Raw genomic sequence first — 27,385 nt, 5'->3', positions numbered from 1 at the left:
GCCAAGACAAACCTCAGAGAAAAGGACAGCCTCTCTGAAGAATGGGGTGTGGCCAGGTAGCCCCGCCTAGGACGGCTGCTTGGGAGCTGAGGAGGCTGAGGACTGTTGAGCCCAGGACCTCTAGGCCAGGCTGGGCTGTAGAGCGACATCTGGTATCTAAAAAGCCAGGACAAACCAAAGCGCACATGGGGGAAACTGGATATGCATATGGGAAAGGGTGAATATGCAGAGAATGAGGTGGGCCCTTTCCTCTACACAGAAATTAACTCCGAATGAATTAAACACCTGAAACCATAAAACTCCTAGAAGACAAAGTGGAAGCCTTCATTACATCGGATTTGGCAGTATTTTCTTGGATGTGACCCCAAAGGCACAAACAACAAAAGCAAAACAGTCAATCGGAGGAAAAGGTGATTGTGAACAGGAGGAAATACTTGCTGTGCCAGGTGGTTCTGTCAACTGGATATTTAGTGATGCAAAGGGATTACTTTTTCAGGTGGGAGAACGATATGTTGTTGAAAGGATTCTTAGATATACATTGAAATATTTTGGATAAAATTAAAGGCCAAACGAGTGCAAGTCACAGTTAATTATTAACTCAAATATGTGATTCTGTTTTTTGTTGTTTTTTTTTGGGGGTACCGGGGATTGAACTCGGATCCTTGCACTTGCAAGGCAGGCCACCGAACCGCTGAGCTAAATCCCTGGCCCGAATATGTGATTCTGAATAATTGATAGAGTCCAAAAGAAAATTTGACCTTGATAGTGGAACGTTATCCTTTGGGATTAAAAATTTACTACCAAAATTACAATCCTTTGCAGGATGCACTCATATTATTCAGTGTTTCTAGAAATAATACTGCATTTCAGTATTTAAAACAGTCTTATGACAGGAAAGCCTGTAGTTTGAAAAGAATGCCCAGGCTATAACTCTTGACAGGGAATGTTAGAGATGGGGTCTGAAAGCACAGGATAGGAAGAGATGAAGGAAGTGATAAAGCTCTCAGTTTCTCTGACAGTCCCAAGTGAGGGGTCGAGAATCATAGGTTTTATTTATCCATTGTGTGTGTATGCGTGTACATGTTTGTAAGGTCGGTCACTGAAACCGGTGTTCGCACCGAGCTGCATTCCCAACCCCTTCTTTTGATACAGAGCCTTAGTCTCAAATTGCCCAGACTGGACTCCAACTTGTGATCCTCCTTTTAATTTTTAAATTTCACATGAGTTATTTTTCTAGTAATAAAATTTTAAATGCTTATTTTTAAATTTTAACAATATGACATCTTTGGGAACACATACTTAATCTTACACATTTCTATTCTCCATGTTCTCCTGTCAATACAGTGCCAGTACATGTGCTTAATATCATGCATATTCAGTATCGAGTGTACAGTATCAGTATGTGGTCAACAGTAAATTCCTTGATGAACTTGTTTCTAAAGAATCTTAGAGCTAGATGGGATTTTTGGATAGCTGACCCAATCTTTTTTATCTTTATTTTTGTTTTTGGAGACAGGGTCTCGCTATGTACTCCTGGCTGACATAGTAATCCTTCTGCCTCAGCCTCCTGAGTGCTGGGATTATGGCATGTGCCATTTCACCCGGTGAACCAATCATTTTAAAATAAAAAAATTGGCATTTTCTAAAGAAATGCCGATCGGGGTGCGCCTGGCGTAGGTGAGCTTTCCATCACCGCCCCCGCCCCCCCATCCCTGCCTCCTCAGAAAACACGGAAGTGCACAGTCAGGGCCTTTGCTCTCCGGTGACAGTGGCGCCTTTGAGCGTCTGTAGGCTAGAGGAGAACTCTGCGCACGCGCAGAACTAACGTCTGTAGCCTGTGGGAACCTTCAACGCGTGGGCTCCTCGCAGCTGAGCGGCGGCTTCCGTCCGGTAGGTTTTGTTTCGCTCACCCGGGGGGCGGGGCCTGCGGGACAAGATGGAGTTGGTGCAGGTCCTGAAGCGCGGGCTGCAGCAGGTCACTGGCCACGGCGGCGTCCGTGGCTTGCTGCGGGTTTTCTTCAGGTAGGCGCCCAGAGCTATGCTCTTGGTCTCTGCGGATGCACCAGCGCCTCTGGTTCTAGGAAAGGAGCCCGGGCTTGAGTCACCTCGGAGACCCCGCGGTTTTGTCAAGGACACCGGCCCGGGGTCGTCTCTCCTTGCCTTCCCCGTGGAGGTCTCCGCCCGGCGGCCCCAACACAACACCGAGCCATCTCCGGAGACGGAGCTGTGGGAGCAGGAGAGCCTGGCCGGCCGACCTTGGGCGATTTTCCCTGCCCTGCCCTCCAGGTCCCTCCCTGGATAGCCGGACCCTGAGGGCGCAAAACGAGCTAGAGGCAGGAGGGCAGTGACAGAGCTGGGCCCCGGGTCGCTGGAAGACGGTCCCAGAAGGGTTTGCTAACTCCAGGGCCAGTGGGCGCAGGAATAGTACGTAGATAAAAGGAGTCCTGTCATTTTAAAGATTGCATTTTTACTTATAGTGCAATTGAAGCACATTAGTTGGGTCAGTTTATTTTTTTCCCATCCTGTCTGCGTGCTACTGGGGAGCCTGGTAATAAGAAGGATTTCTAGAGTTCTTTAACTTTGAGTGCAGGTAACCGGGAGATGACGGCCGGAAATCCCCTTACAGCAGGGAACCATCCCCGGCCAGTATCTCATTTTTCTGATTGTTACAGCAGCATTTGTCTCTGAAAGTTCGTGTTCTCACCCTATTTCTTTTTTCTTTCTTTCTTTTTGGTACCAGGGAATCGAACTTGGGCCCTTGTAGTTACGAGAAACCTCTGAGCCAAATCCCCGGCCCTCACCTTTTTTCTGTTTGTATTGTGAACAGCGACTCATTCTGATGAGCATTTTCTTTTGGACATTGACAGGGCGAATGATCTGAGGATCGGTACATTGGTGGGAGAAGACAAATACGGCAACAAATACTACGAGGACAACAAGCAATTTTTTGGTGAGTGTAGTACTTGTGGTGAGGATGAGTGGATCGGATTTGGGATTTGGTAAGAGTGTTTCATGCTGTACTGGAGATTTTACAAAGCACTTGGAAAAGGAGAAAGTAATAGAAACATTAAAAAAGATAATTCACAGGAAAAATGGTAATGAAGGTATGGAAAATGCTCATCCTCACTTATAATTACAGAAAAGGAGCTTAAAGCACTCTCACCTGCATCCCCAACTCTTTTTTGTTTTTTGAGACAGAGACTCACTAAGTCCCTAAGGCAGAAGAATTGAGTTGGGTGTGGTGGCACATACTTGTAATCTCTAGTGCTCAGATGGCTGAGGCAGGAGGATCACCATGAGTTTGAGGCCAGCCTGAACTACACGATGAGACCCTGTCTCAAAACAAAACAAAGTAATCAAATTTTTTTTAAAAAAGAAAAACAATGAAGGTCAGCTGGAAAATTTAGGAATTTGTTTTGAGACAGTTTGGCTGAATTCCACAGGCCGAGTTTCCTTGAAATTGCATCCCTCCTGCCTCAGCCTCTGAAGTAGCTGGGATTGTAGGTATGCAGCCCTGAGTGTGGCATCACCCATTTTTGATAGCTGCAGAAACTGAGACTTATAAAATTTGCCTACTATCCGGTGTTATTAGTATAATAACAGTAAGTGACAAAGTCGTGATTGAAACCTAGGTCTTTACCCAGTTTAAGAATCCACTCAAAACAGCATTGTGCTGGGGATGGTGGCACATGTCTGTAATCCCAGCACTCAGGAGGCCAAGGCAGGAGGATCACCAGGAGTTTGAGGTCAGCCTGGGCTACCTAGTGAGTCAGGGTCAGACTAAATTACATTCATAGCAAGACCCTGTCTCAAAAAAACAAAGGAAAAAGTTTGTGAATAGTGGTTAGGCCTCCAACAATTCCAAAAATTTTTGCTAAAAATTGCAACTATAGTATTTTGATGACAAGTCACCCAATTTAGCTAGCCTACACATTTGCTTATTATATATAACTTACAGACATCCAAAAGGATGAGAAGTGATTCTCTTAACATATTTAACACAGAGTTCAGTTGTTATTCTCCGAATACATTCCTGCCCTGTTTCAGGAGGAGCATTTTCTGTCCTGAATAGCTGCGTAGCTGGAACACAGTTTCCTATCCACTCAGCCCGTGCTTTACGGAGCCTGAGCCCTGCCCCTTTGGTCAGGACCCTGCTTGGGTGGGTAAAGCTTGCCACATGCTCGCTGGGTTTGCCTTCTCTGCTATACACCTAGGGTGCTTAGTCCTCCAATACTGCTCTATGTAGGAGCATGTAAAGTTCCTAAAAGATCACTTCTTTACTAGTATAGATTGACACGGAAAAAAAAAGATTTTTTCACCTCCTGACATCTTTCCGCCAGGCCGTCACCGATGGGTTATGTACACTACCGAAATGAATGGCAAAAACACTTTCTGGGATCTGGACGGAAGCATGGTGCCTCCTGAGTGGTAAGCTCATGCTTGATTGCCTCTGACTTGGCAGTGTTTGCTTCACTGCACAAGTATTTCCTGAACATCTTATACAGCAGTCTGGTGTTTTTCCTGAAAGAAGATTTTCTCAGTTATCATGGCTACCTATCAAGTTATCCTAAAATTCAGTGCGTTAAAGCAGTAATTCTTTTTTGTTGTTGTTTTGCTTTTGTTTTTGAGACAGAGTCTTGCTTTGTAGTTCAGGCTAGCCTTGAGCTCACTACATTCCCCAGACTGGCCTTGAACTTACAGCGATCTTCCTGCCTCAGCCTCTACATCCAGAATGATTACAGGTGTGCACCACCACATCCAACAGTATGCGCGTGTTGAAGTAAAATTCTAAATGAACTGAGGTGAATCTTCGGTTGTTGAATGAACTATTTCCAAGCAGAGTACTTCTCTCTGTTTTATAGATTGCTGAAGTAATGCCATATGGTTGATATAAAATCAAAGTCTAGAGATCTTTTTCCAGCTGGTCTAGAAAAATTCCCCCAAAACTAAAAAGCAGTGTATTAGCTTGACTGTGTCATTTTCTTTTAGCTGCTCATCAGAAATAGTTTTGTCCTGGGGATTTAGCTCAGTAGTGCTGCCACCTGCCTCACAAGCACAAGGTCCTGAGTTCGATCCCCAGTACCAAAATAAATAAATAAACAAACAAACTAAAATGTACTATATATATAAATTTAAAAATAGTTTTAGACTCTGTTGAGCAGAAATTGAGTAGAAACTGGAATAATCTCAGCTTCTTCTCTCCATTCTAGAGATGCTCTTGGAAACCCAGGTGTGACACAACCATTTTTCACTGCCGCTGGGGGTTGGGGGGTCGAGGGGTCTCGGGGCTGCAGGAACTGAGAAGCACAAACTCTGTCAGGGAGGGCAGTGCAGCAGTCAGGGGGGGCCGCGCCTGCAGGAACTGAGAAGCACAAACTCTGTCAGGGAGGGCAGTGCAGCAGTCCCCAGCTCCACTAGGATTTCCAGAGAATTATTTTTCCAAAGATGCACATTTGTACTTCACTGTGACAGTTGTTGCTTTTCCAATATTGATTTCTAAGAAGTCTTTGACAATTTAAATACAGCGTACCCAGTAGGACTTTGCACAGTGACGGAAATATTATATTCTGTGTCCACGTGAGAAGTAGCCCAGAGAGCTTTAAGACGTGGATAGCACAGCTGAGGAGATGAATTAGGGTGTGTAAGATGTCGCAGTCAGGTTTGAACTGGCCTACTGGTCGGACTGATTGCAGCGTTGATACCCTCATATGAAGGACTATGCCGAATGTGAAAAGGCAGTGCTGACTTGGAGCTTTCCTGCGCTACACTTGGTTCTGAATAGTGTGCTGTGTTTTTTGTTTGTTTTATTTTTGGTTTGGTGGAGGCACTGGGGATTAGACCCAGGTTCTTTGCTCTGAGCTACATTCTCAGCCCTTTTAAAAAATTTTTATTTTGAAACAGAGTTTCACTAAGTCAGTGAGCTTCTCAGGCTGAGCTCCATCTTGTGATCCTCCTGCCTTGGCCTCCCAGAGTGCTGGAATTACAGGCATGTGTCACCACATCTGGCTGGTGCTGTTTTTAATGGGAAATGTAATCTGTGGTTCTACTAAGGTCTGAGGGGCTATGACTTGAAGCTTAGAGCTGCCATCCTCTGAAGGGGCATCCTGTGTTGGGAGGACACCAAGAGCACAGTCTGAAAGTGGGACATAGGCTTTAGGACCTGAGGATGTCACTGCATGGGGTTCAGAGACCCATGGGAGGGTTAGGACACTATTTAGGGAGACTTCTTTGAGGAAGTGATGTTTTAGGAAAGACCTAGAAGAAGGGGGAAATTGTTGCAAAGGCAGAGGGAGCTATGGGTGCAGAATCCTTGTGTGTGTCCACAGTATCGTTTGGTCCATTGAAGGAACAGAAGAGCAGTAACTAACAGGGCCAATTTGGCGGGAGTGCAGTGATTGAGGGGACGATGTTAAGAAATGGGTAGGAAAACCACTATGGCGCAGCGAATGTAGACCAGTGACAGCGAACCTTTTAGAGACCGAGTGCCCAAACTGCAACCAAAACCCACTTATTTATCACAAAGTGCCAACACTGCAATTAAACCTGAATAGTGAGGTTTTAATTTAGAAAAAGAAACTCTACATTAACATCTTTTGTGCTATAGGTTTGCCACCACTGGTATAGATCCTGTAAGCCATGCTAAGCACCTTAGCTTTTTTTCCCAGCATTCTTTCCAAGTTCCCAGAAGGGAAGGTAGGACGTGAGCTGATTTGCATTTTTCTAATTCAGAATAATCCTAGATTTTGAGAGCCATTACAGGTATTTGAACAACGAAAATTACTCAGATGATGCCCCATCATTCCTAAGTGCGTTAGTGTATAATTCCTGAGAGAAGACATTCTCCTATAGGGCCTCAGTGTAACCACAGTGGACTGACAATGATAGGCCACACAAGGAGGGCAGCACTTTATCCCTACCCTCAGGGGTCCTTGGCTGGCCAGAGAATTAGATTGACACAGTACAAATCAGCTGGAGACAAATATGCAAATTTACTTCATAATACACAAGTGCACGCACACGCGTGCACGCACACACAGTGCTGGAATCAAACCCAGGCTTCACACCAGCTAGGTAAGCGCTCTTCCACTGATCTGCAGCCTGGCCCTGTCTGATGTACTTTTTACATGACACAGGAGCCCTCACAAGGATGCGAAGATTCATGGACACTGTCAGTGTTCTCTGCTTCTGTACTGATGTGTTGTCAGCTCTGCATCACTGTAACATAATACTTGGGTAATTAACTTATAAAGGCAAAGGTTCATTCAGGCCTGCTCAGCTGGCCCTGTCGCTTGGGGCCTGTGGCAAGGTAGCGCTGAATGGCAGAACACATGGCTCAGACGAAAACCACTCACTGCGTGGCAGGAGACGGAGGGGAAGGGGCTGGGTGCCACCCAGTGACCTAATGGCTACCCACAAGATCCCAGCTCTCTGGAGTTCCACCACCTTCCGTAGTGTCACCCTGGGGACCAAGCTTTTGTAGATCATTGAGGATGCAGACTGCAGCAACTGGACTGGGGGCAGGAGGTGGGGTTGGGAAGTGGCTAGGATGATGAGCTTCACCTGAGCACACCTGATAAGCACTCTCCTTTGCTTGTGGCAGAGGAAGGACATTTTTCTCATGGAAATTTCATCTCCTGCTTCTAAGAAAGCAAAGCAAGATCAGAGTACTGTTGTGTCTGCTTTTCAAGTGCCTGTAACACAAAACTGTTGATGTTCCGTGGTAGCATGTCGTGGAGGGCACGATGCAGGCTCCTTCCGCCGCTGCCCTCTGATTTTCAGACCCCGTTCAGGGTTTAGCATTTGTCACAGCAGTGTCCTTCATGGCGAGACAGTCAACCACACATTTCATGTCAGCTTCGAGGCCCTGATTTCCATCACCCTGGACTGTGGATCCTCAGCTTTTCCTTAATTGTTGTGACCTTGATCCTCTTGAAAATGATGTGGTAGTCATGTTCCTAAATGATTCTCGGCGTTTGTTGGATGTTTCCTCATGACTGGGTTCATTCAGACTGTGCATCTTTGACAGGGTTTTCACAGAAGCCAAGGGGCGCGCAATGTTGATTTGTCCCTTTTTAGTGAAAATTTCTATTACTTCGGAGATGTCTACCAGATTATTCCATTTTGAAGTTAATTCACTGTCCCTCTGTTATTAATTGGTGTTTTGTGCAGCAGTACATTAAAGGGTTTTTTTTTTTTTTTTTTTTTTTTTTTTTTTTTTTTTTTATTTTTTTTTTTTTTTTTTTTTTTTGTGCTGGGGATTGAACTCGGGTCCTTGCGCTTGCAAGGCAGGCAGTGGAACCACTGAACTAAATCCCCAACCCCATTAAAGTTTATATATCCCATTACTCATCAGACTTTTAATCTATTCATTTATTTATGTCAGTATATTATCTATTACTGTAGTTAGGCCTTTCCCTGGGAAGGGAGGTGGATACTGGGGATTGAATTTAGGACTCACACTCAGCTACGTCCCCAGCCCTTTTTTAAATTTTTATTTTGAGGCAAAGTCTCACTAAGTCACTAAGTTGCCCAGGTTGGCCTCAAACTGGGGTCTGCCTGCTTCGGCCTCCCACAGAGCTGGGATTACAGGCGTGCTCACCCCATCTGGCTTATAAGTACTTTTGTTGCTTCATTTGAGCTCAGTTTGACAGTGGGGGCTCATTCAGATTGCATTTTTGCCTTTTATGTTTTTTATTTTGAAATAGGGTCTTGCTAAGTTTCCCAGGGAAGATCCAAACTTGCAAACTGCCTGCGTGAGCCACTCCAGTAGCTGGGATTAGGGTTGTGCACCCCCTCGCCTAATTAGATACTGCATTTTTGCGTGTTGAAGTTTGTGGCAACACTTCATCTGCCCAATCTTTTGGTTCCATTTTTCTAACAGAAAGTACTTATTTCATGTCTCCTTGTCATATTTTGGTAATTTTTACAATGTATCAATCCTTTTCATCATTATTAGTAATATGTCACGATGATCTCCATGTTATAGTCATAATTGTTTTAGGTTGCTTTGCTGAAATATGATCGCAAACAAAGTGGGTAAATGTGTGTTCTGACTGACCCTGGCCACCTGGTTTCCTGAGATAAAATCATAATGAAATTCAGCCTGTTAATAGCCCTACAGTGGCCTTTAATTGTTTAAGAGAGAGTCATGTGCCTCTCACTTTAAATCAGAAGCTAGAGATTCAGCTTAACGAGAAAGCTCATCTCACTGAGGTGGGCTGAAAGGTAGGCCTCCTGGGTCAGTTAGCCAAGTTGTAAATGCAAAGGAGAGTTTTGTTTGTTTGTTTGTTTTTGTTTTTTTTGGTTCTGGGGATCGAACTCAGGTCCTTGTGCTTGTGAGGCAGGCAGCAGAACCGCTGAGCTAAATCCCTGTTCCCAAAGGAGAGGTCTTGAGGGAGGAAACCAGAAGAGCTGTTCCAGTGGTCGTGGGAGCGGTAAGAAAGTGAGACAGGCACGAAGTGAGCAGTCCGGACAGAGCATGAAACCTGCCACAGCTTCCTAACAGCAGGTCCTAATCCAGAGAAGGATGCTCATCAAATTCTCTGAGGGCTCAGAGGTGAGAAAGCTGCAGGGGAGCATTGGAAGCTGGAACAGAAGCTGGCTCAGGAGGTTTAAGGCAAGGAGCAGTCCCCTGGCATCCAGGGGCGAGGGGGTGCTGAGACTAATGCAGCGGGCTCTACTAACCGTAGGCCTTCATTTAGATAAAGCAGCCTTACTTTGGAAAATGCCACCCGAAGTCAGTGCCCGGCTTCACCAGGCAGCCTGACCCTCCTTTCTTTAGGGCGGAGGCACTGTGACCTGAGGTTGAAGCCAGCCATCTTTTTACCATCCTAAAAATCCTGCTGGCCTCAGGAATTACCTTACAATGCACTCTGCCTGTGCTCTGTAAACGGAGCAGAAGGGCCCGATAGCACACCTGTTAGAATGCGGTTTGCTGAATATTTTAAGTCCACTTTTAAGACCTGTTGCCCAGAAGGAAGGATGACAGTGTGCTGTCATCCAGGAGCACTGATGGAGGTGTCCAGGGTCATCATGCTGTTTGCTGCCGGCTGACACACATCTCTGCAGCCCTCGGGTGATTGTGACTTACTGTTTAAGAAATGTACCTTGTAAGGCGTGATCTCTGAGGGTCTGGGTACCCTCACTGTTCTAGATCCTGGAAGGAACTCGCTGTTCTAGATCCTATTAACACTTGTGACCCACAAGAGAAGGTAAAATATCAACAATAGCAAGAGTTTGGAAGCAGTTGATTTTGAACATCACGGATGACTTTGAGTTGCTCAGGGCTTTGGTGGAGGAAGTTAGCTGAAGATGGGATTGCGATAGCAAGCGAACTAGAATCAGCAGTGGAGCCCGAAGATGTGACTGGATCATTGTAATCTTGTGCTAAAACTTGGCAGGGGGACAGGGAGGCAGGTGGTGGCTCACGACTGCGATCCCAACACTTGGGACTGCGCAGGAGGTTTTGGTTCAAGGCTGGCCTGGGCAGTTCATCTCAAGATGCACAAAGCTATTTTGTGGTTGAGGTCTTTCTCTGGGGGCTGAGACAGAAGCTACTCCTAGCTAAAACATTGCTGAAATGATGGCTGCGTACTTGGGAATTATGTCAGCAGCACCCGGAGTTTTCAAGGGTTGGAAGTTGTTCTGCTGTGGAAACAATGCTGTCAAATAGCATCAGATGCTACAGAGAAATGGAGTCAGTCAGGGCAACAAACTTCACTGTTGTTTTATTAGAAGAAATTGCCAGGTGTGCAGATTAGTGGTGGAGACAGTGCTTAGCATACGTGCATACGTGCGTCCCTCGGTTCCGTCCCCAGCAGAGAGAGAAGGAAAGGAGTTGGGGTGGGGGGAGATGGAGAGGGAGGGGGAGGAAGAAAAAGCCACAGTCACCCCAGCCTTTACACTGGTCAGCAATAAACTATTTTGAAATTGAAGTGTATACATTTTTTAGGCATGCTCTTGCATATTTAATAAAGGACAGTATAACTTGTATGCACTGGGAAACCAAAAAATTATTTCATTGCTTTATTACATACTCACTTTATTGCAATAGTTGCTTTATTGCAGTGGTCTGGAACCGAATCCCCAATGTCCCTAAAGTATATTCCTGTAATGATTTATATGTCCACACCAATACCACTTGTTCAGTACCACGGGTTACATTGTAGTTTTCTCCCTTTTCATAGCTGTACACTGTTTTTAGTTGTTGTTTTGTTTTTTAAGACAGGATCTCCTTATGTAGCTAAGGCTGGCTTGAACTCAGAGCAGTCCTCCTGCCTCAGCCTCTGGAGTTCTGAGATTAAAAGCAAGTGCTGCCGTGGCCAACTAACAGTTCCTTTATTTTATTTTATTTATTCATTTATTTATTTTTGCTACTGGGGATCGAACTTGGGACCTTGCGCTTGCTAGGCAGGTGGCGACACCACTGAGATAATGGTGAGTTCCTACTCCGGCCCAGTAGTTCCTTTAAAAAAAATAGGTAATGAATTTTTTATGGTACTGGGGATTGAATCCAAGACTGTCACATTGGGCTACATCTCCAAGCCTTTTTACTTTGTATTTTGAGACAGGGCTTCACTAAGGTGGGCAGGTGGGACTCACACTTGCCATCCTCCTGCCTCTGCCTCCCAGAGTGCTAGGGTTACAGGTGTGCACTGCCACATCCAGCTTTCTCTTCAGTTCTTTATAAAAAATGTATACACTGTGAACTGTACACACCCTGCCGTGCTGTAGAACACTGGAACTCACTCCTTCAGCTAAGTGAGTTCTGGTAGCTGCCATCCAGCCTCTCTCTACTCTCCCTTTTCCCTCCCCAGGCCCTGGCAACCACTTTTCTGTTTTCTACTTACCTGAAATCAGCCGTTTTAGCTCCCACGTAGGAGAGGAAGCTGCTGTGTTTCTCTGACAGGCCGCCTTCCCTTAACAGAATGAGTCTGGGGCGGGCGCTTGGCCGGTGCTGCCCCTGTCAGGGCCAGGCCCTCAGGAGCTTCAGGTTCCCGTGCGTGGCCACAGTGACTCCGCCAAGTCCTTTCTGGGGGCGCAGCCGTGCTCTGTGCCGCGTGTTCAGTGCGGCTGCACCTGGAGATGCGGTGGCGGTTCCTAAGGCTGTTGGGAGCAGCCTGCAGCGAACACGTCGCGGGGTCCCTTGGGTACAGGGACCCCTATCCTCGGGCACAGCACCGTCTTCCATGTCTGCGTCCTCCTGTACCCCCACCCGTGTGCTCCTTTCCCTTTCCTTCCTGCGCTGAGCTTTCGTTTGTCGTCTTGGTTACAGCTCTAACTGGGGTGACATTTCATTCTGGTTCGGGTTTGCATTTCCCTGATGATTATAGTGACGTGTCCCCTTTTCCTGCACCGGTGCCCATGTCTGTGTCCTCAATGGGAAATGTCTGTTCGCATTTTACAAACCAGATTGTCTTGCTGTGGAGTCCTTGGTGTTCTTTCTGAGTGTCAGGTAGGGCAGCTATTGGGGTGGGAATCAGAGGTGGAGGCGCCTCAGGAGCTCTGCCTTGTAGACCCCTGGTGGGGCAGGTGAGTAGTTGCTGAAAAACGCTGGCCTGGGAGATGGGGTGGAGGTTGGTGTGATTTACCTAGAACAGTATATAATTGAACTTCACCCATTGGGGGAGACACTGTGCTTCCAAGCTCAGTGTGTGACGTTCATGGTGGCATAGACCTGTAATCTCGGTGCTCTAGGAGGCTGAGGCAGGAGGATCATTAGTTTAAGCCTGTCCTGGGCAACTTTATGAGGCCCTGTCTCTAAATAAATGAATGAATATATACAGAGCCTGCCAAAAAATGTATACACACTTTGTCATTTTGCTGTACTAATAAATGTCTGGAAGTCAATGGCTACCTCTTTGAGCACCTCTTATAATTGTAGAGGCCAAAGGGAACTGTTAATCTCATGGTGTGTCAATACACTTCACATTAATATTTATTCAAGTTTTTCTTTTCCTGATGTATACATTTTTTGGCAGACTATATATATGAATGAATATATGTGTTCATTTATACTAATGAATCAATATATATTAATCAGACACACACACGCACACGCACAGGGCTGGGGATTAGCTTGGTGCAGAGGCCCTGGGTTCAATCCTAAAGATATGGTGGGAGCAGTGAGACGCTATGCTCTGTTGCTCTGGAAACCGGCAAAGAGCATTGTAAGCCTGTGCTGTGCATAGAAAACTGACCTCCGGGGTAACTGCCTGTCCGGGGAATGGCACAGACCCTGCCGCCTGCTTCTTTCAGGTCCCGCGTCCTCTGGGGTGCGGTTCTCCTCTTGCCCGGCCTGTGCTGCATCCACCAGGGGACGCCAGTGAGCACCCAGGGAGAGGCACCAGGCTGCTCGCGGACAGCGATGGTCTGCCCTGGCTCCTGAGTGTTCAGCAGCTGCGTGACCTCGCCAGGGACAGGCTTCCCAGGGAGGCGCTGGTGGGCGGCTGAAATTGGGAGAACTGTAGCCACTGGCTGTGTCTCCCGTACTGTTTCCTCACCTTGTGGGGGGGATGGGTTCATTTTGTCTTTCTTGATTTGACGATTTTGCTTATTTGGTTGATCTAGTTTGGGTTCTTATTAGCTCGGTTGGGGTTTTGTTGTGTGTGTGTGTTTCAGTACTAGACCCCAGGCAAGTGCTCCACCACTGAGCTGCACCTCTAGTCCTCTTTACTTAATTCCACAACTTGCTGAGTTGCCCAGGATGGCTTTGAACTGTGGTTCTCCTGCCTCAGCCTCCTGAGTAACTGAGATTACAGGCGTGTGCTGCCACCATGCCCAGCTAGGCCTCTGCTTCTTGGACTCTCCCAGCAGCCAGCAGGGCAGTGCTAAGTCCACCAACAGATACAGCGTCTCAGATGGCAGCCGGCTGCTGTCTAAACCAAGCACAGCACTCTGCTTTGAAAGTTCATTCACAGATGTTGAAGCCAGTGCATTAACTACTGATGGGTTCACGTGTGCCCCGTGGTGAGTGACTGCAGTGGACCCTCAAGTTAAGACTGGCCTGACATATGAACAGCTTGGATTAATTAGGTTAATGGAAGATTCATCTGCTTCTTGTTATCTGTAGCGGGGGGGGGGTACCCAGGTAAACATCCAGATCTCAGCTATATTGACTTACAACCAACTTGAGTTGCAACCAGCCCTCGGAACTGATCGAGTTCTTAAGTCAAGGGTGCACTGTATATATGTGGTCCTTGCTCTCTGAATTTGTAGTCACTGAATGAATACTAGCTAGTCAGCAAATGTACTAAGACTTAGTGCCTGTTATTTTTGTTACAATAACTTAATTTTCTTTTATGGGTTCAGCAGTGGGATTTTAATTTCTTCAGGAAGTTGTTTAATTTGCTTGAATATAATACCCTGAAAGTTTTGTTCTGTCCTGGTTTTGCTTTTTTTTTGGTGAAGGGAGTTGAAGCAGGGCCTTGAACTGCTGAGGTGGGCTTTGCCACTGAGCCCCCACCTCACTCCCGCCCCGGAAGTGTTTAGACCATAAGTACCATTTTATACTACTTCTGTGTGCTCTCAGTTTTAAGTTAGCTAATTGCTTCTATCTATACAGTAATGCACAGACATCTTTATTGTCTTTGTTATGGCAGTTCAGCTCACATGGGCAGAGAATGAGGGACATAAAGACCACATAAAAGGCCGGGCATGGTAACACAAAGCTGTCATCCCAGCACTAAGAGGCTGATGCAGGAGGATCGAGGTGAGTGCTGAGTGCGAGGCCAGCCTGAGCTACACGGTGAGACCCTGTCTTAAAAAAACCAAAACCAACCCATAGATAATATCTGCATTATACCTGGAGTACATGATTTGAATATACAAAGGTAGAAAAGTTGAGCCATTTCATGTATGACATAATAAGATTATTGTTTTCACTTACATTAGGAAAATAAAGGTATACTTTTTGTGATCTGAAGTTTTGAAACCTTGAGTTACTTTGAGTCAAGTTTTTAGAAACTAAAATGGCCTGCCTAGATTGTTTTTGCTGCATATGTACTGTTTCCCCACTTGGGGGCACCTTCTGTTCATTCTACCTGGCAAGTCTTCTCAGTGTAGTGTGCTGGTCTCTCTTTGTAATTGATTTCTCTTATTAAAATTATGATTAATTATTCAAGAAGTGCATTCTTTTTAAAATAATAGTATATGTGAAGGGTGACCCCCCTTATCTGAAGAGAAAATGCTCTTGTTCTTCCAGGGTCAGGGTGAGATTGTCAATAAGTCTGCTCTCCTGAGGTGAATGTGTGTAGGCAGTGCAGCCTTATTGTGTTTTCACTTGATGTGATGTGTTCCAGTGGCTTTTGTAGAGAAGGGTGCAGGTGGGGGCAAAGGCAGAGGTGATTGGAGTCAAGGATGAGGTGAGGTGCGGGCTTGGGTGCTGGTACCGCAGCTGTGGAGCCGTGGTGGCTGGTGGGGAAGGCAGGGTCGGCCGTTGGCTTTGAACTTGTGCACTTGGGAGACCTGGTGCGGATCTGAGGAACAGCGGTGGATGTCTGAGTCCGAAGCTATGGTGCAGCTCATACTAGCAAAGAAGGAGAAGTAACAAGCAAGGTGGGAAGAAAGGCAGAGAGGCTTGCATTGCAAGAAGGGGGAACTGGCTGTACCGACTGTGGAGAGGCCGAGCAAGGGCTGCGGGGAAGCGTGTGTGGTGCTGGGTTCATTGCCTATACCAGAAGCAGGCCTGCAAAAATGTGGGGGCTTGGGTGTGGCTCAGCGGTAGCGTGGTTGTGCAGCACACACAAGGCCCTGGGTTCACTCTGCAGCACCACAAGCAAACACATTTGTAGAACAATCAAGAGTTTTAAAAGATTCTGGCAAGAGAGGGAGATCTATGTAGCTCCCTAAAAGAACCCTGTCAACAGATTTCCTGCATGGTGCATTTAAAGAATTTCAGGGCAGTTGTGTTCATATTATATGAAGTGTTATTTTTTTTCTCATTGGTATTGACAGGAAACTTTTGTAAATAGCAGAATGTAAAAATGTCACAATGTAGAGTGGCTTCTGCTGTCTCTAACAGCAGTCTGCTTTGTTGAGTTCAGAATTAACAGACACCAGAGGCATTAACCACTGAATGAGGCATCTGGTCTCATCCTGAGGTCACAGGGCACATCAAGACCCTGAGCTCCGAAATTCTGTAAACCACGTGATTGTAAAAGTGTCAAAATGAAAAGAACCATTTGCTTTCCTGACCCCTAACCCCCTTTCTATAGGCTAGGATAGATAGCTAGGCAAGTCTCAAAAGTAAACTCCCCTAACTACAAAGAATTGCTGCATCTGCATTGAAAGTTAACTGTCTTGTGACTATGTTTTGTATATCAGTAATGTGAACTGAGAGAATGAAATGTAACCATGTGAATGAGATCAAGGCTGTAAAACCCTAAAGAGAAGGAGTTGTAGCACAGTGCATGGTCAATCCTGGGCACTGCTTTTAGGTGCCATCGACCTTTGTTGACAAAATAAACTTTTAAAAAATTTACTTCCATTCTGCTTTCCTGTATGTGTCACCAATTCCTTCCATAACAGTATCACAAGCAGTTTCCCATGTTATTAATGCAATCTTAGTAAGCTGGGTGTGGTGGTGCTCACCTGTCGTCCTAACACTCTGGGAGGCTGAGGCAGGAGCAGCACAAGTTTGAGTCCTGACTCAGGGGTTTAGGGAGACTCTGTCTCAAAATAAAAAATTAAGAGGGCTGGGAGTGTAGTTCAGTGGTAGAGTACCATTAGGCCAGAGATGTAGTTTAGTGTAAAGGCCCTGGGTTCAGTTCCCAGTAGCATACATTTTAATAATTTTACTAAGATATCTTTTCTGGGCTGAGGGTATGCTCTTCGGTGGTAGAGCACTTGCCTAGCGCATGCCCTGTGTTCCATTTCCAACAATGGGGGGAAAAAATCTGATTGTAAGAAACATAAACTCTTCATTCCTTGCTCTGGGAACAGCACTGTTAATGCTTCATTCACTAATTCAACATATATTTGGGGGTCTGATTTTGCATAGAGTAGGACTATTTTGTTGTTGATGTTGGTTCTGTTTTTCTATAGTACTAGGGATTGAATCCAGGGGCTTCATGCTGAGCTGCACACACATACACCCCACCCTTTAATTTTTTTTTTTTTTAATTTGAGACAGAGTCTTGCTAGATTACCCAGGCTGGCTTTGAACTTGTGGTCCTCCTGCCTCAGCCTCCCCAGTAGATGGGGTCACAGGTGTGTGCCACTGGGCCTGGCTGCTTGTTACTACTCAGAGGCAGGGTGTCTCTCCACACTGCTCAGGCTGGCCCTGAACTCCTGGGCTCAGGAGATCCTCTTGCTTTGGACTCTCAGGAAGCTGGTGCTGCAGGTGCAGGCCACCCCACTGACTCTGAGGGACGGTTTTAAAGGCCCCAGTGGGAGGAGAGAGAGGAGTGCACTGGTCAGCACCTCCACAGAAGAAAGCTCCCTCATCGTTGGACTGATGAATGGTGACGCGCGTGTGCAGTGTGTGTGCATGGTGCTGTGCCCCTCTCCTCACCTGGTGTGTGACAGGCGTTTCCCATCTCACCAAACACCAGCTCCTGTCCGTTCTTCAGTGTGTGTGGGGCTTTTGTATACAGAAGGGATTAATAGCTGGGCATGGTAGTGCACGCCTTTAATCCCAGCACTCGGGAGGCTGAGGCAGGAGGATTACTGTGAGTTCCAGACCAACCTGAACTACATAGTGAGTTCCAGGTCAGTCTCAACTACATAGTGAGGCCCTGTCTCAAAAAACAAAAACAAAACAAAACAGGATTAATGGCAATTTGGCTTTAATGTTAATATCCTCTTTATGACAGCTGTAAATCTTAAAACCTAGCTCTGCTTAAGCCTTGAGGTTTGGTTTATAAACAGGATAACAGGATTAGTAAATTGAATACTTTTTGCATAAAAATAAAGTATAATCATTTCCTCTTGTTCTTTGATAAATGTTTGATAAATTATAATAGAATAGATTAAATTCTACTAAACAGTTGTATCCATTTGCAAATTTAGTTAATTGCATTCCTTTATGTGTTTTAGGTCACACTCATAAATTTAATATATTTGATTTTTTTTCAGTCTTCAAATGCCAAGTGAATAGGAACACAAGGAGTTTTATCAAGCAAAATATTCCTGAGCACGTAAATTACTTGTTTACTCAAGCCAAAAAATTAAAGGTCATCTCAATTTTTTTTCTAGTGTCTATTAGGAGGTTCTTTCTTTTTATTAATAGTATTTTATTTTTAGGGTTTTTACTGCAGATTGAACCCAGGGCCTTTGCATTGAGCTACATCCCCACCCCTTTTTAGTTTTTATTTTGCGGCAGGGTCTCAGGAAGAGTTCTGCTGCCTGGGCTGGCTCCAGCCTGCTGTCTGCACCTGCACCTCCACCTCCACCTCCTGGAGCGCTGGGATCGCAGGTGTGGCCCCCGTGCCCACACAGATTAATTGCATGAATGATTGCGCTCACTGTGCTGTTTGCACACGTGGTAGCCTCACGCCTTGTCTCCCTCTGACTTCCTGAATCTACTCTGGCCTCATCACTGCCCCGTGACTTTCCCCAGGCCAAGCCAGTTTTTTCTCCAGGATTCCCACAGTGATGTGCGCCTGAAGTTCACAGTGGTTCCTTTTTCCCTTTCTGAGGGCGCTGGGGATGAAGCCAGGGCCTCCTGCATTCTGGGCACTCAGTTTCCCACTGAGCTACATCTCCAGCCTAGAGCGAGCGATTCTTTCTAAACGTATGAGAACCTTCAGCGGCTTCCGCTGATAACGAGACTCAATTCCCAAACCCTTCCTTGGCCTGCGAGGCCTCATGTGAGTGATCTGAGTCCTTCCCAGCTGTGCCGGCCTCTGCCCTGCTGCCGTGGATCGGCCGCCTTGGCTTCTCACCTCTCCTTGGACCCCTGGCTGCTCCCGGCTCGGTGCTCCCTGTGACTGGGTTTTGCCTGGCTTGCCGGGCTCCGTCTTCACTTTGCTCGGTGCCTGCTGCAGGACTCCTCAGACTGCTCAGTCCAAGGGAACCTGAGGTGGGTTAACTAAGGGCAACGTGGACCGCCCAGCTGAGCTGAATCAGCGTGGTCTGGGTGTGGAAGACCGCTGAGGACTGTTGCCCCCAGCCATAAAAAGAGGACTGGAGGGGAAGATCCTGGGCTGTTGATTTTCTAGGAGGAGCTTGCTGCAGTTGGTTTTCTTGATGCGAACTTGGCTTTCTCGGGGGAGGAGCTCAGAGCCTCACTGTCACTGGGAATGGCTGCTGTTCTCACAGGGCAGCTCTGGTCCCCACCATGAGCAGCACTTCCTGACTCCAGTTGGATCCCTCAGCCCGGTGGCACAAATCCCTCACCCTGCCATGCAGGTTTTCTGGCTTCCACCACTGGCCTTTGGACCTTCCTGGTGCAGATTCTCAGTATGGACGAGCATGAGACATTGCCATGGGCTCCAGGCCACTGGCTGGGCGTGGAGGACACTGCCTGGGAAAGTAGGGCTTCAGCTGGACTTGAGTGGGACATTGCTGGGATCCAGACCAGACCTGTGGCTGAATTCTTTGGACCTCTGGTGTGCTGCTAGATCTCTTACATTCCTCTGTATTTGACTTTTTGGGTGACTATTATAAAATTATCTTATAAATTATGTACCCTTTATTAAACTGTTTCCCTCGCCAAACCCTGACTACAGCAAGCACCTTCCCGTCTCACTGCCCCCTTCTCCAGCTCTTTCCCTTGTAGCACTTGGATGTTAGAGTGTCTGCATAGATTTTACAGGTCAAGCATCCTTAAGCCCAAAATCCAAAATCTGATCTAACTTTAGGGGCATTATCTTGGTACTCAAAAAGTTTTTGATTTCGGAACATTTTGGACTTCACAGGACTTCAGCTTAGGGAATTCTCAACCTTTACTAGATGCTATATAAAATGCTCCTTAAGATTAATCACAGTGTTATTTGATACAGTGTGTTGCATGATTCTTTTCAAAATAATACCCTTCTTAGTTTGTTTTTTCTGATTCAGAAAAGCAGAATATTAGGAAACTGTTCTAAGAAACTAAAAACTGCATGATTATATAGATTGTCCAGTGTAATTTTTCTCTGTAACTCTTCTCTGTTTAAATGTGTTCATTGTAAGAAGACAAGATTATTTTCATTTTAAATTCAGTTTTAACATGTTTCGTTTCCTAGTCAGCGCTTTATTTAAGATCGATTATAGCATTTTACATGGATGATTTGGAGAATTCCATACCTGGGGTATGGAAATAAACTATGTGTTACTTTTCGTGAATAAGAAACTGCCCTTGATTCCCATTTCCAGGACAAATCTTTGTTACGTTCACAGGTTGTCACAGCTATGGAACATGCTAGAGTCACCCATGAGTAGAAAAATTTGAAGTTTGTAGACCTCATTTTTAACCTTTTCTATGTGACCTTTAGTGAATGACATTGCTTTTTGGATTTGAATTAGAAAGAAATTTCCATTAAGGTAAACTGAGAAACACTATCTGCCTCTAAAGAACTTGAGTACTTTAGGGGAAGTTATTTTTTTTTAAACGGTGGTTTAAACGGGATTACATAAGGTTAGAAGCAGATAGAGTCTATTTATAGTTTCAAGATAACAGATGACTTGAGCAGAATTTATAAGCCATTTCCAGAATTGGTTTGAATTAGAAGGATTTTTTTTCTTTCTCTCTTACTCTCTCTTTCTTTTTCTTTTTTCTTTTTTTTGAGAAAAGAGTCTTGCTGTGTAGTCCAGGCTGGCCTTGAACTCATGGCAATACTCCTGCCTCAGCCTCCAGAGTGCTGGGATTATAGACATGCACCACCATACCTGGCAGGCTTTTTCTTTTTAGTATACTTACTTCTTATAAAGTCATTCATGTTTATTACAGCAAGTTTAGAAGTAACAAAGGAGATAAACTCATCCTGTTACCCTTACAAGTGCTGCTTTGCTTTGCTTTGCTTTTTCTTTTTTCTTTTCTTTTCTTTTTCTCCTGTAGTGGGGATCAAACCCTGGGCCTTAGTCCTGAGTCCTGAGCTACATCTCCGGCTCTTTTTTTTTACTTTGAGACAGAGTCTTGCTAAATAGTCAGTTGCCCAAGCTGGGATCAGACTTGCAATCATCCTGCCTTAGTCTTGGAGAGTTTGGGGATTATAGGGCAGCGCCACCACAGCTGGCCACTGTGAACATTCTGTGTGTTGTTCTCATCGCCTCGTTTTCTGTACATCTGTGTCCTTTTGTTATTAATAAAATTGGGCTTTATGCAGGGGTGTGTTGGGTTTGAATCCACTACCTTGGGCAAGTTATTTAAACTCATGCTGCCTGTTTTATTCATGTATTAAATTGGAATTATAGTGTCTCTCTCTAGAATTATTTCAAGAATTAAATGAGTTAGTTTGTGAAATGTTTAAAACCATGCACATAACTTACAAATGCTATTAAAGTATTATCTTAATTTTTTTTTTTTTTTTTGGTACTGGGATTGAACTCTGGACCTTGCACTTATGAGGCAGGCAGCAGAACCACTGAGCTAAATCCCCGGCCCTTATCTTAAAAATTAAGTAAACAATTTGCTTTTAAACCTTAAAATATGGCGAACATTTTTCTCAAGTCATAAAACATTCTCTGTAATTCACACTTTAGTCTTCTGTTATGTGCCATGCATATAACCTTTTATTCTTGGATTTATTCTTTTCGTGTTTCTCATTTCTATAAATAAAGCTGTGAACAACGTCCTCCTTGTTCACAACATTTAATGGTGCTGGAGATGGAACCTAGAGCCTTGAACATGCTAGGCAAGTGCTCTGCCTCACTTCTGTAAGGCAACTCCTGCAGTTAAAATTATTACATGAACCCTAGGTGCTTTATGAAGTCTTTTATACTGATTGCCAAAGTGCCCTTTGAAAAGGTTACACTAATTTATACTCTCACGGTAAATGCATTCAACAGTATATGACTTTGATTTCTCTTCACCAATGTTGAGTATGTTGTTTGAAAAAACACTTGCCACCCAGTTTAGCAAGCACAAAGTTTATCTTGTTTGGTGCTGGGTATTGAACCACGGCGTCTTGCATGCTAAGCACAGCTTCAACCACAGAGAAACATCCTCAGCTCCAATCCTGGATTAATTTTCATTTCTCACACTTTTTGTTCATTATTTTAATGTTTTTTTTTTACCACTTATCTTTTGTCCAGTTTTCTATTGGATGTTTGACATTTTCTTTCTCATTCACATTCTTTTCTCATTCTCGTTTCTTTTAGCCTTTAATCTTGTTTGCATGCTTCATTTTATTTATTTTACACAGAGTTTCACTATGTAGTCCAGGCTGGCCTTGAACTTGCAGAGATCTTCTTGCCTCTGCCTTCTGAATGGTGGGATTACAGGTGTATGCCACCACACCTGGCTTGTTTGCATGTTTAGAACATAAACATTTCAAACTGTGTAGTAAAATCTATCAGCTTTTTAAAAATACCTTTTAATAAAGTTTTAATACTAAGCTTAGAAATGGACCTTTTATTTGTTATCAATATATTTTATGACTATAAATATCATCCGTGTTGTATCTGAGCATTTCAGAAATACAGTATCTGGAATCAGCCTGGAATGGCAGCATATACCTGTAAACCCAGATTCCGGAAGGCTGAGGCAGGAGAATCACAAGTTCAAACCCTGCCCTTGGTAATTTAGTGATTTAGTGAGACTCAGTCTCAAAATAAAAAGGGCTTGAGATGCAGCCCAGCATGATGGCCCTGAATCAATCTCTGTACCTGGGTGGGGGGTCCTGAAATCTGTTTGATGTATGACTTTGGAAAATCTCACACAATTTTATTTTTTTACAATGAAATGATCCTAGCAAAATTTGTTGAGAAATTTTCAGTTTTCTCAATGATTTGAAATACCCTCATTACCTTATGTGTACTTTAGTCCACTTAGGGGGTTTTATTCTGCTTTATTGTACTTTTGTACCAATTTTTGTACCATTTAATGTTTGAGATTTAATTGAATGGTAGTGTGAGCCTTCCTGACTGTTAGACATTTACTAAATTTCTCTGTACAGACTCCAGCAGATGTTAGAATTACATCGTCAAACTCTAAGGAGGAACCCCATTGGGATTTTGGTTCAGATTGCATTTAATTAAATAACAACTACTATGCTAACAAGATTTGAGTTGGCCATCTTGTAGTGAACTATATTTGGTTTCCTAATTTGTTAAATGTATCCCATCCTGTGGTTGAATGGATTTGGTAGACAGGATTACAGTAATTATGATTTAGTATCTTTGTTTCAATTATTTTGACAATTTTACTTACATACTGAATGTTCCCAAAAATGTTACATATTTTCATTGTAAACACTCTCCTTTTTTTATATTTGTAACTTTTTCTTTTTTCCAGTCTTATTTGCAGTCTCACTGACTTACCAAGTTTTAGTAATTTTCTGTTTTATTCTTTAAAGACAATAACAGTGATATGGACCAAGATGGGGCTAATGCCACCCACAGCAGTTTTCTAGACAACACTTCAGCATGTTGATATTTTTAATTAGTTGGAATAAAAATGGCTCAAGAGAAAATCAGTTTTGCAAATAAAATTCTTTGGTATGGAAACCTATAAGCTATGATCCTTTACCCTTAATAATAATAACAGGAGGGTTACATTAGCCTAGCAAATTACAGACATTTTCCGGTTTATTATATTTCTCTTTAAGCTGTTGTAATGAGTGTAGATTATCAATTACACATTCCCTGACTTACTCATAACCTTGCTAGATAAACATTTTCAGATTTTATATATTATAATAGATCTTTTAAAATTTAAAATTTTTAAAAATTTTTTGGTACCAGGGATCAAACTCGGGTCCTTGCTCTTTCAAGGCAGATAGCAGCACCACGGAGCTAAATCCCTGGCCCAGAAATGATCTTTTAAAAATGTTTAACATGGGGCTGGACGTGGTGGTGCACATCTGTAATCCCAGCACTCAGGAGGCTGAGGCAGGAGGGTCACCTAGAGTTTGAGGCCAGCCTGAACTATATATAGCAAGACTTTGTCTCAAAAAAAAACAAAAAAGTTTAACATGGACTTTTAAATGTTTTAATTATAATTGGCCATGTGTGGTGGCACACGCCTGTAATCCCAGCACTCGGGAGGCTGAGGCAGGAGGATCACTGTGAGTTCGAGACCAGTCTGGGCTACATAGTGAGTTCCAGGTCAGTCTCAACTACATAGTGAGATCCTTTCTCAACGCCCCCACCCCAAAAAAGTTTTAATTATAAACATGAAATCATTAATTTTCCAAATGTATGGCTTTCACTCTGACATTTCTGTGCATGCGTATAGTGTGATTTCACCTTTCCCACCCTCCCCACTGTCCTTCCCTTCCTCTGGTCTTCCCTTCTCTCTCCTCCCTGGCCGCTCCCCTAATAAGTCGTGCTTCTACTTTCAGATATGTGTGTGTGTGTGTGTGTGTGTGTGTGTGTGTGTGTGTAGTTAACGTTTCCACATATGAGAGAAAACTTACACTACTTGTCTTTCTATATCTGGTTTTTTTGTGCTTAACATGAGCCCCATTTCCAGCAAACAATTTGATCTCATTCTTGCGGCTGAGTAAAATTCCACTAAGCGGATCCCATAACTTGGCTGTTGTGAATAGTGAAAGTCAGGTGTGCAGGTATCTCTTTAGATGACTTCATTTCCTTCGGGTGTAGACCCAGGAATTTTTTTTTGTACCAGGGATTGAACTCGGGACCTTGTGCTTGTGAGGCAGGCGGCAGCCCCACTGAGCTAAATCCCCGGCCCTAGACCCAGGAATCGTACAGCTAGACCATATGGTAGTTCATTTTTGTTTTTGTGAGGAGCTTCCATATTATTTTTCCTAGTGATTCAACAAATAATCCAGGGGAAGCTGGTTATCTGTACGTATGTAGAAGACTGAAGCTAGACTCCCATCTCTTATTTGCCCTATACAAAAATCAACCCAAAATGGATCAAAGACCTTAGTAGAAGACGTAAAACTTTGAAACTACTAGAGGAAAACATAGGGAAACACTTCAAGATGTAGACACAGGCAGTAGTTTCCTGAAAGGACTTCAGTAGCTTAGGAATTGACAAATGGGATTCTGTCAGCAAAGCAGTCAACAAAGAGACAACCTACGGAATGGGAGAAATCTTCACGAGCTCTTTATCTGATGGAAGATTCATCTCCAGAATATGTAAAGAACTCAAACAAGTTCCTAACGAAAGAACAAGTAATCCAGCCCACAAGCGGTCCAGTGGCTGAAGAGACGCGTCTCACAAGAGGTGCAGATGGCCGTCAACCCCGTGAAAGGGTGCTGGACACCGCCAGCCAGGAGTGTGCACCTCAGCTGCGCCCCTCGCCCTGGTCAGAATGGCTGTTTCTTAAACAGGAGTAACAAATGCTGTCTGCAGAGGGTGTGAGACAAGGGGTGTGCGCTGTTACTGGTGGGAATGCAGACATTTTCTTTTACTTGAGCACTTTGTGTTTCTCCATGAGCTCTTCCGTGCCTCACTAAATAACAGAATCAGGCTGTATACACGTTTCCTTTTATGGACCGTGGCTCCCGAAATGTCATCTTAACCTCCGGGAGTTTTGACAGCGTTGCTTGAGTGGTTTTCTTTAGTTACTTAAGCCAACTTAGTCAGGTGAAGGTTAAGTGTTTCTGCTGTGCCCAAGCTCGCAGAAGGGCCTTGCTGAGTGCCAGGACTGCGCTGGCAGCTAATGCTCCTGTGGGACTCGGCTCTGTTAGTCAGCGTTTCTAAGGTCCAGGCCCCTTCTCTTATCCCGTTCCTCTAGAGACAGGCGCCAGCCCAGCTTGTGCAAGCTTCTTCATTCTTGCGTCATAGCTGATCCTTCAACTGCTGTGTTTATCTTAACCCTCAGAGATAGCAACTGGAATCTATGTCTCTGTTCTCAGTGGTTTTAGCCAGTTACCTAGCTGTGTTTGTCAGTGACTGATGGCACACCTTCGTAAGCTTACATCGCATCCTAAGTTTATTTGTCAGGCTGGTCTTGAACTCACAGTGATCCTCCTGCCTCAGTCTTCCGGTGCTGGGATCACAGGTGTGCACCACCATAGGCCCAGCCTAGCATCCAGAGTTTTTCTCATTGGCTTTACTTTTCCTTAGTTCAGTGGAACCATTCCCTCGGTGGCTGGGGATCACATTTCCTCCCTCAGAGCAGCGGTTCTGTGGACAGTCCCCTCCACTCCTTTCCCGTCTCCCCTTGTGAGCTCCAGGACTTGGTGCACCTGGTGTGAGCACTCTTTCCCCTTCCTCCCCTGCTTAGCTTCCTGCCTGATTCCGTTATTTGTCCCTGGAACTTTGGTGCCTCCTTTCTCTGTGCTTAGCATCATTACTGATCTCTTCCCTTTCCACCCCATGGCCAGATTTCGGACACTTCCTATCGTACATCCTTTGAAATTAAGTTGCACTTAATTTAGGGCCTTGATTTAATATTTTGATACAACTGTATTCTGTAGTGCTCAGACTCCAGCATGAGCCAAAGATGCACGCAGAGACCCTTTCTCAGCAGCGCTCTTAGAGCTTTCAGACCAGAGCTCCAGGAGCCAGAGTGACCTGAGCACAGAACCATCCATTACCGCCCCAGCGCCCGTGCTAACCCCACTCAGTCTACTCTGACACACATTTTATGTCCCATACTAGTCAGTGGTGCGTCCGCATTTAATTGGCCATCTATTTTCTTTCTTGGAGGTTCATAAAATACTAATTATCTGAAAGCGAGTGGTGCTGTAGAATTGATGAACTGTAGTACCTGCCTCAGCTCCCAGCTGGCGGGGGCGACAGGTACACCCGTCCCTGCAGCCAGCTCAGAGTGGCATCGTTGATTTCCTAGGTGCTCAGAGTGTATTATCACACTTGATCCTTACACCATCGGTAGGAAGCAGAGCGGTTTGTGAAAAAGCTGAGGCACAGAAAGGTTCAGCAAGTGATGGAATTGAAGTTTGACCCAAGCAACAGAGTCGTCCTGAGCTCCCTGCTAGCCCTCCTGCCCCTGTGCTGCGCTGCCCCTTCTTCGTAACCTCTTCGTAACCGCTTGTTTTCTCTCCTCTCCTCAAGGCATCGCTGGCTGCACAGTATGACTGATGACCCTCCCACAACTCACCCTCCGACGGACCGTAAATTCATCTGGAGAAACCATAAGTTCAATGTGACTGGCACTCCAGAGCAGTACGTGCCTTACTCCACCACGAGGAAGAAGGTTCAGGAATGGGCCCCACCTTCCACTCCATACAAATAAAGACGATGAGAACCAGCTGCCACTTGTGAAATGCGGGCTTTTCCTGGGATTGCACTTTTACTGTCTACTGCTGACACGATTAAAATTATTTGACCAGGCTGTCTTTGTGCCACTCTGCCTTCAGTTGC

At 44.8% G+C, this 27,385-nt stretch overlaps 1 protein-coding gene across 1 annotated transcript; it reads left to right on the top strand.

Annotated features, from left to right (window-relative positions):
• The first annotated feature begins 1,896 nt into the window (after positions 1-1,896).
• On the top strand, positions 1,897-27,385 carry Ndufa12 (NADH:ubiquinone oxidoreductase subunit A12). Its single transcript, XM_010629190.2, has 4 exons — positions 1,897-2,022; positions 2,868-2,950; positions 4,341-4,428; positions 27,077-27,385. The coding sequence occupies exons 1-4, from the start codon at positions 1,937-1,939 to the stop codon at positions 27,255-27,257; spliced, it is 438 nt and encodes a 145-aa protein (XP_010627492.1). The 5' UTR covers positions 1,897-1,936; the 3' UTR covers positions 27,258-27,385.

Source organism: Fukomys damarensis, unplaced genomic scaffold (assembly GCF_012274545.1).
Source record: "Fukomys damarensis isolate Sample0158 unplaced genomic scaffold, DMR_v1.0_HiC HiC_scaffold_15, whole genome shotgun sequence".
NCBI classification, from domain to species: domain Eukaryota; kingdom Metazoa; phylum Chordata; class Mammalia; order Rodentia; family Bathyergidae; genus Fukomys; species Fukomys damarensis.
This window is presented reverse-complemented; position numbering and strand designations above follow the sequence as displayed.

Excerpts from the sequence above, each read along its gene's own strand:
- Ndufa12 (XM_010629190.2), top strand. The coding sequence starts at position 1,937 with ATGGAGTTGGTGCAGGTCCTGAAGCGCGGGCTGCAGCAGGTCACTGGC. Across the intron at positions 2,023-2,867 it reads TTGCTGCGGGTTTTCTTCAG|GGCGAATGATCTGAGGATCG; the intron begins GTAGGCGCCCAG and ends GGACATTGACAG. Across the intron at positions 4,429-27,076 it reads AGCATGGTGCCTCCTGAGTG|GCATCGCTGGCTGCACAGTA; the intron begins GTAAGCTCATGC and ends CCTCTCCTCAAG.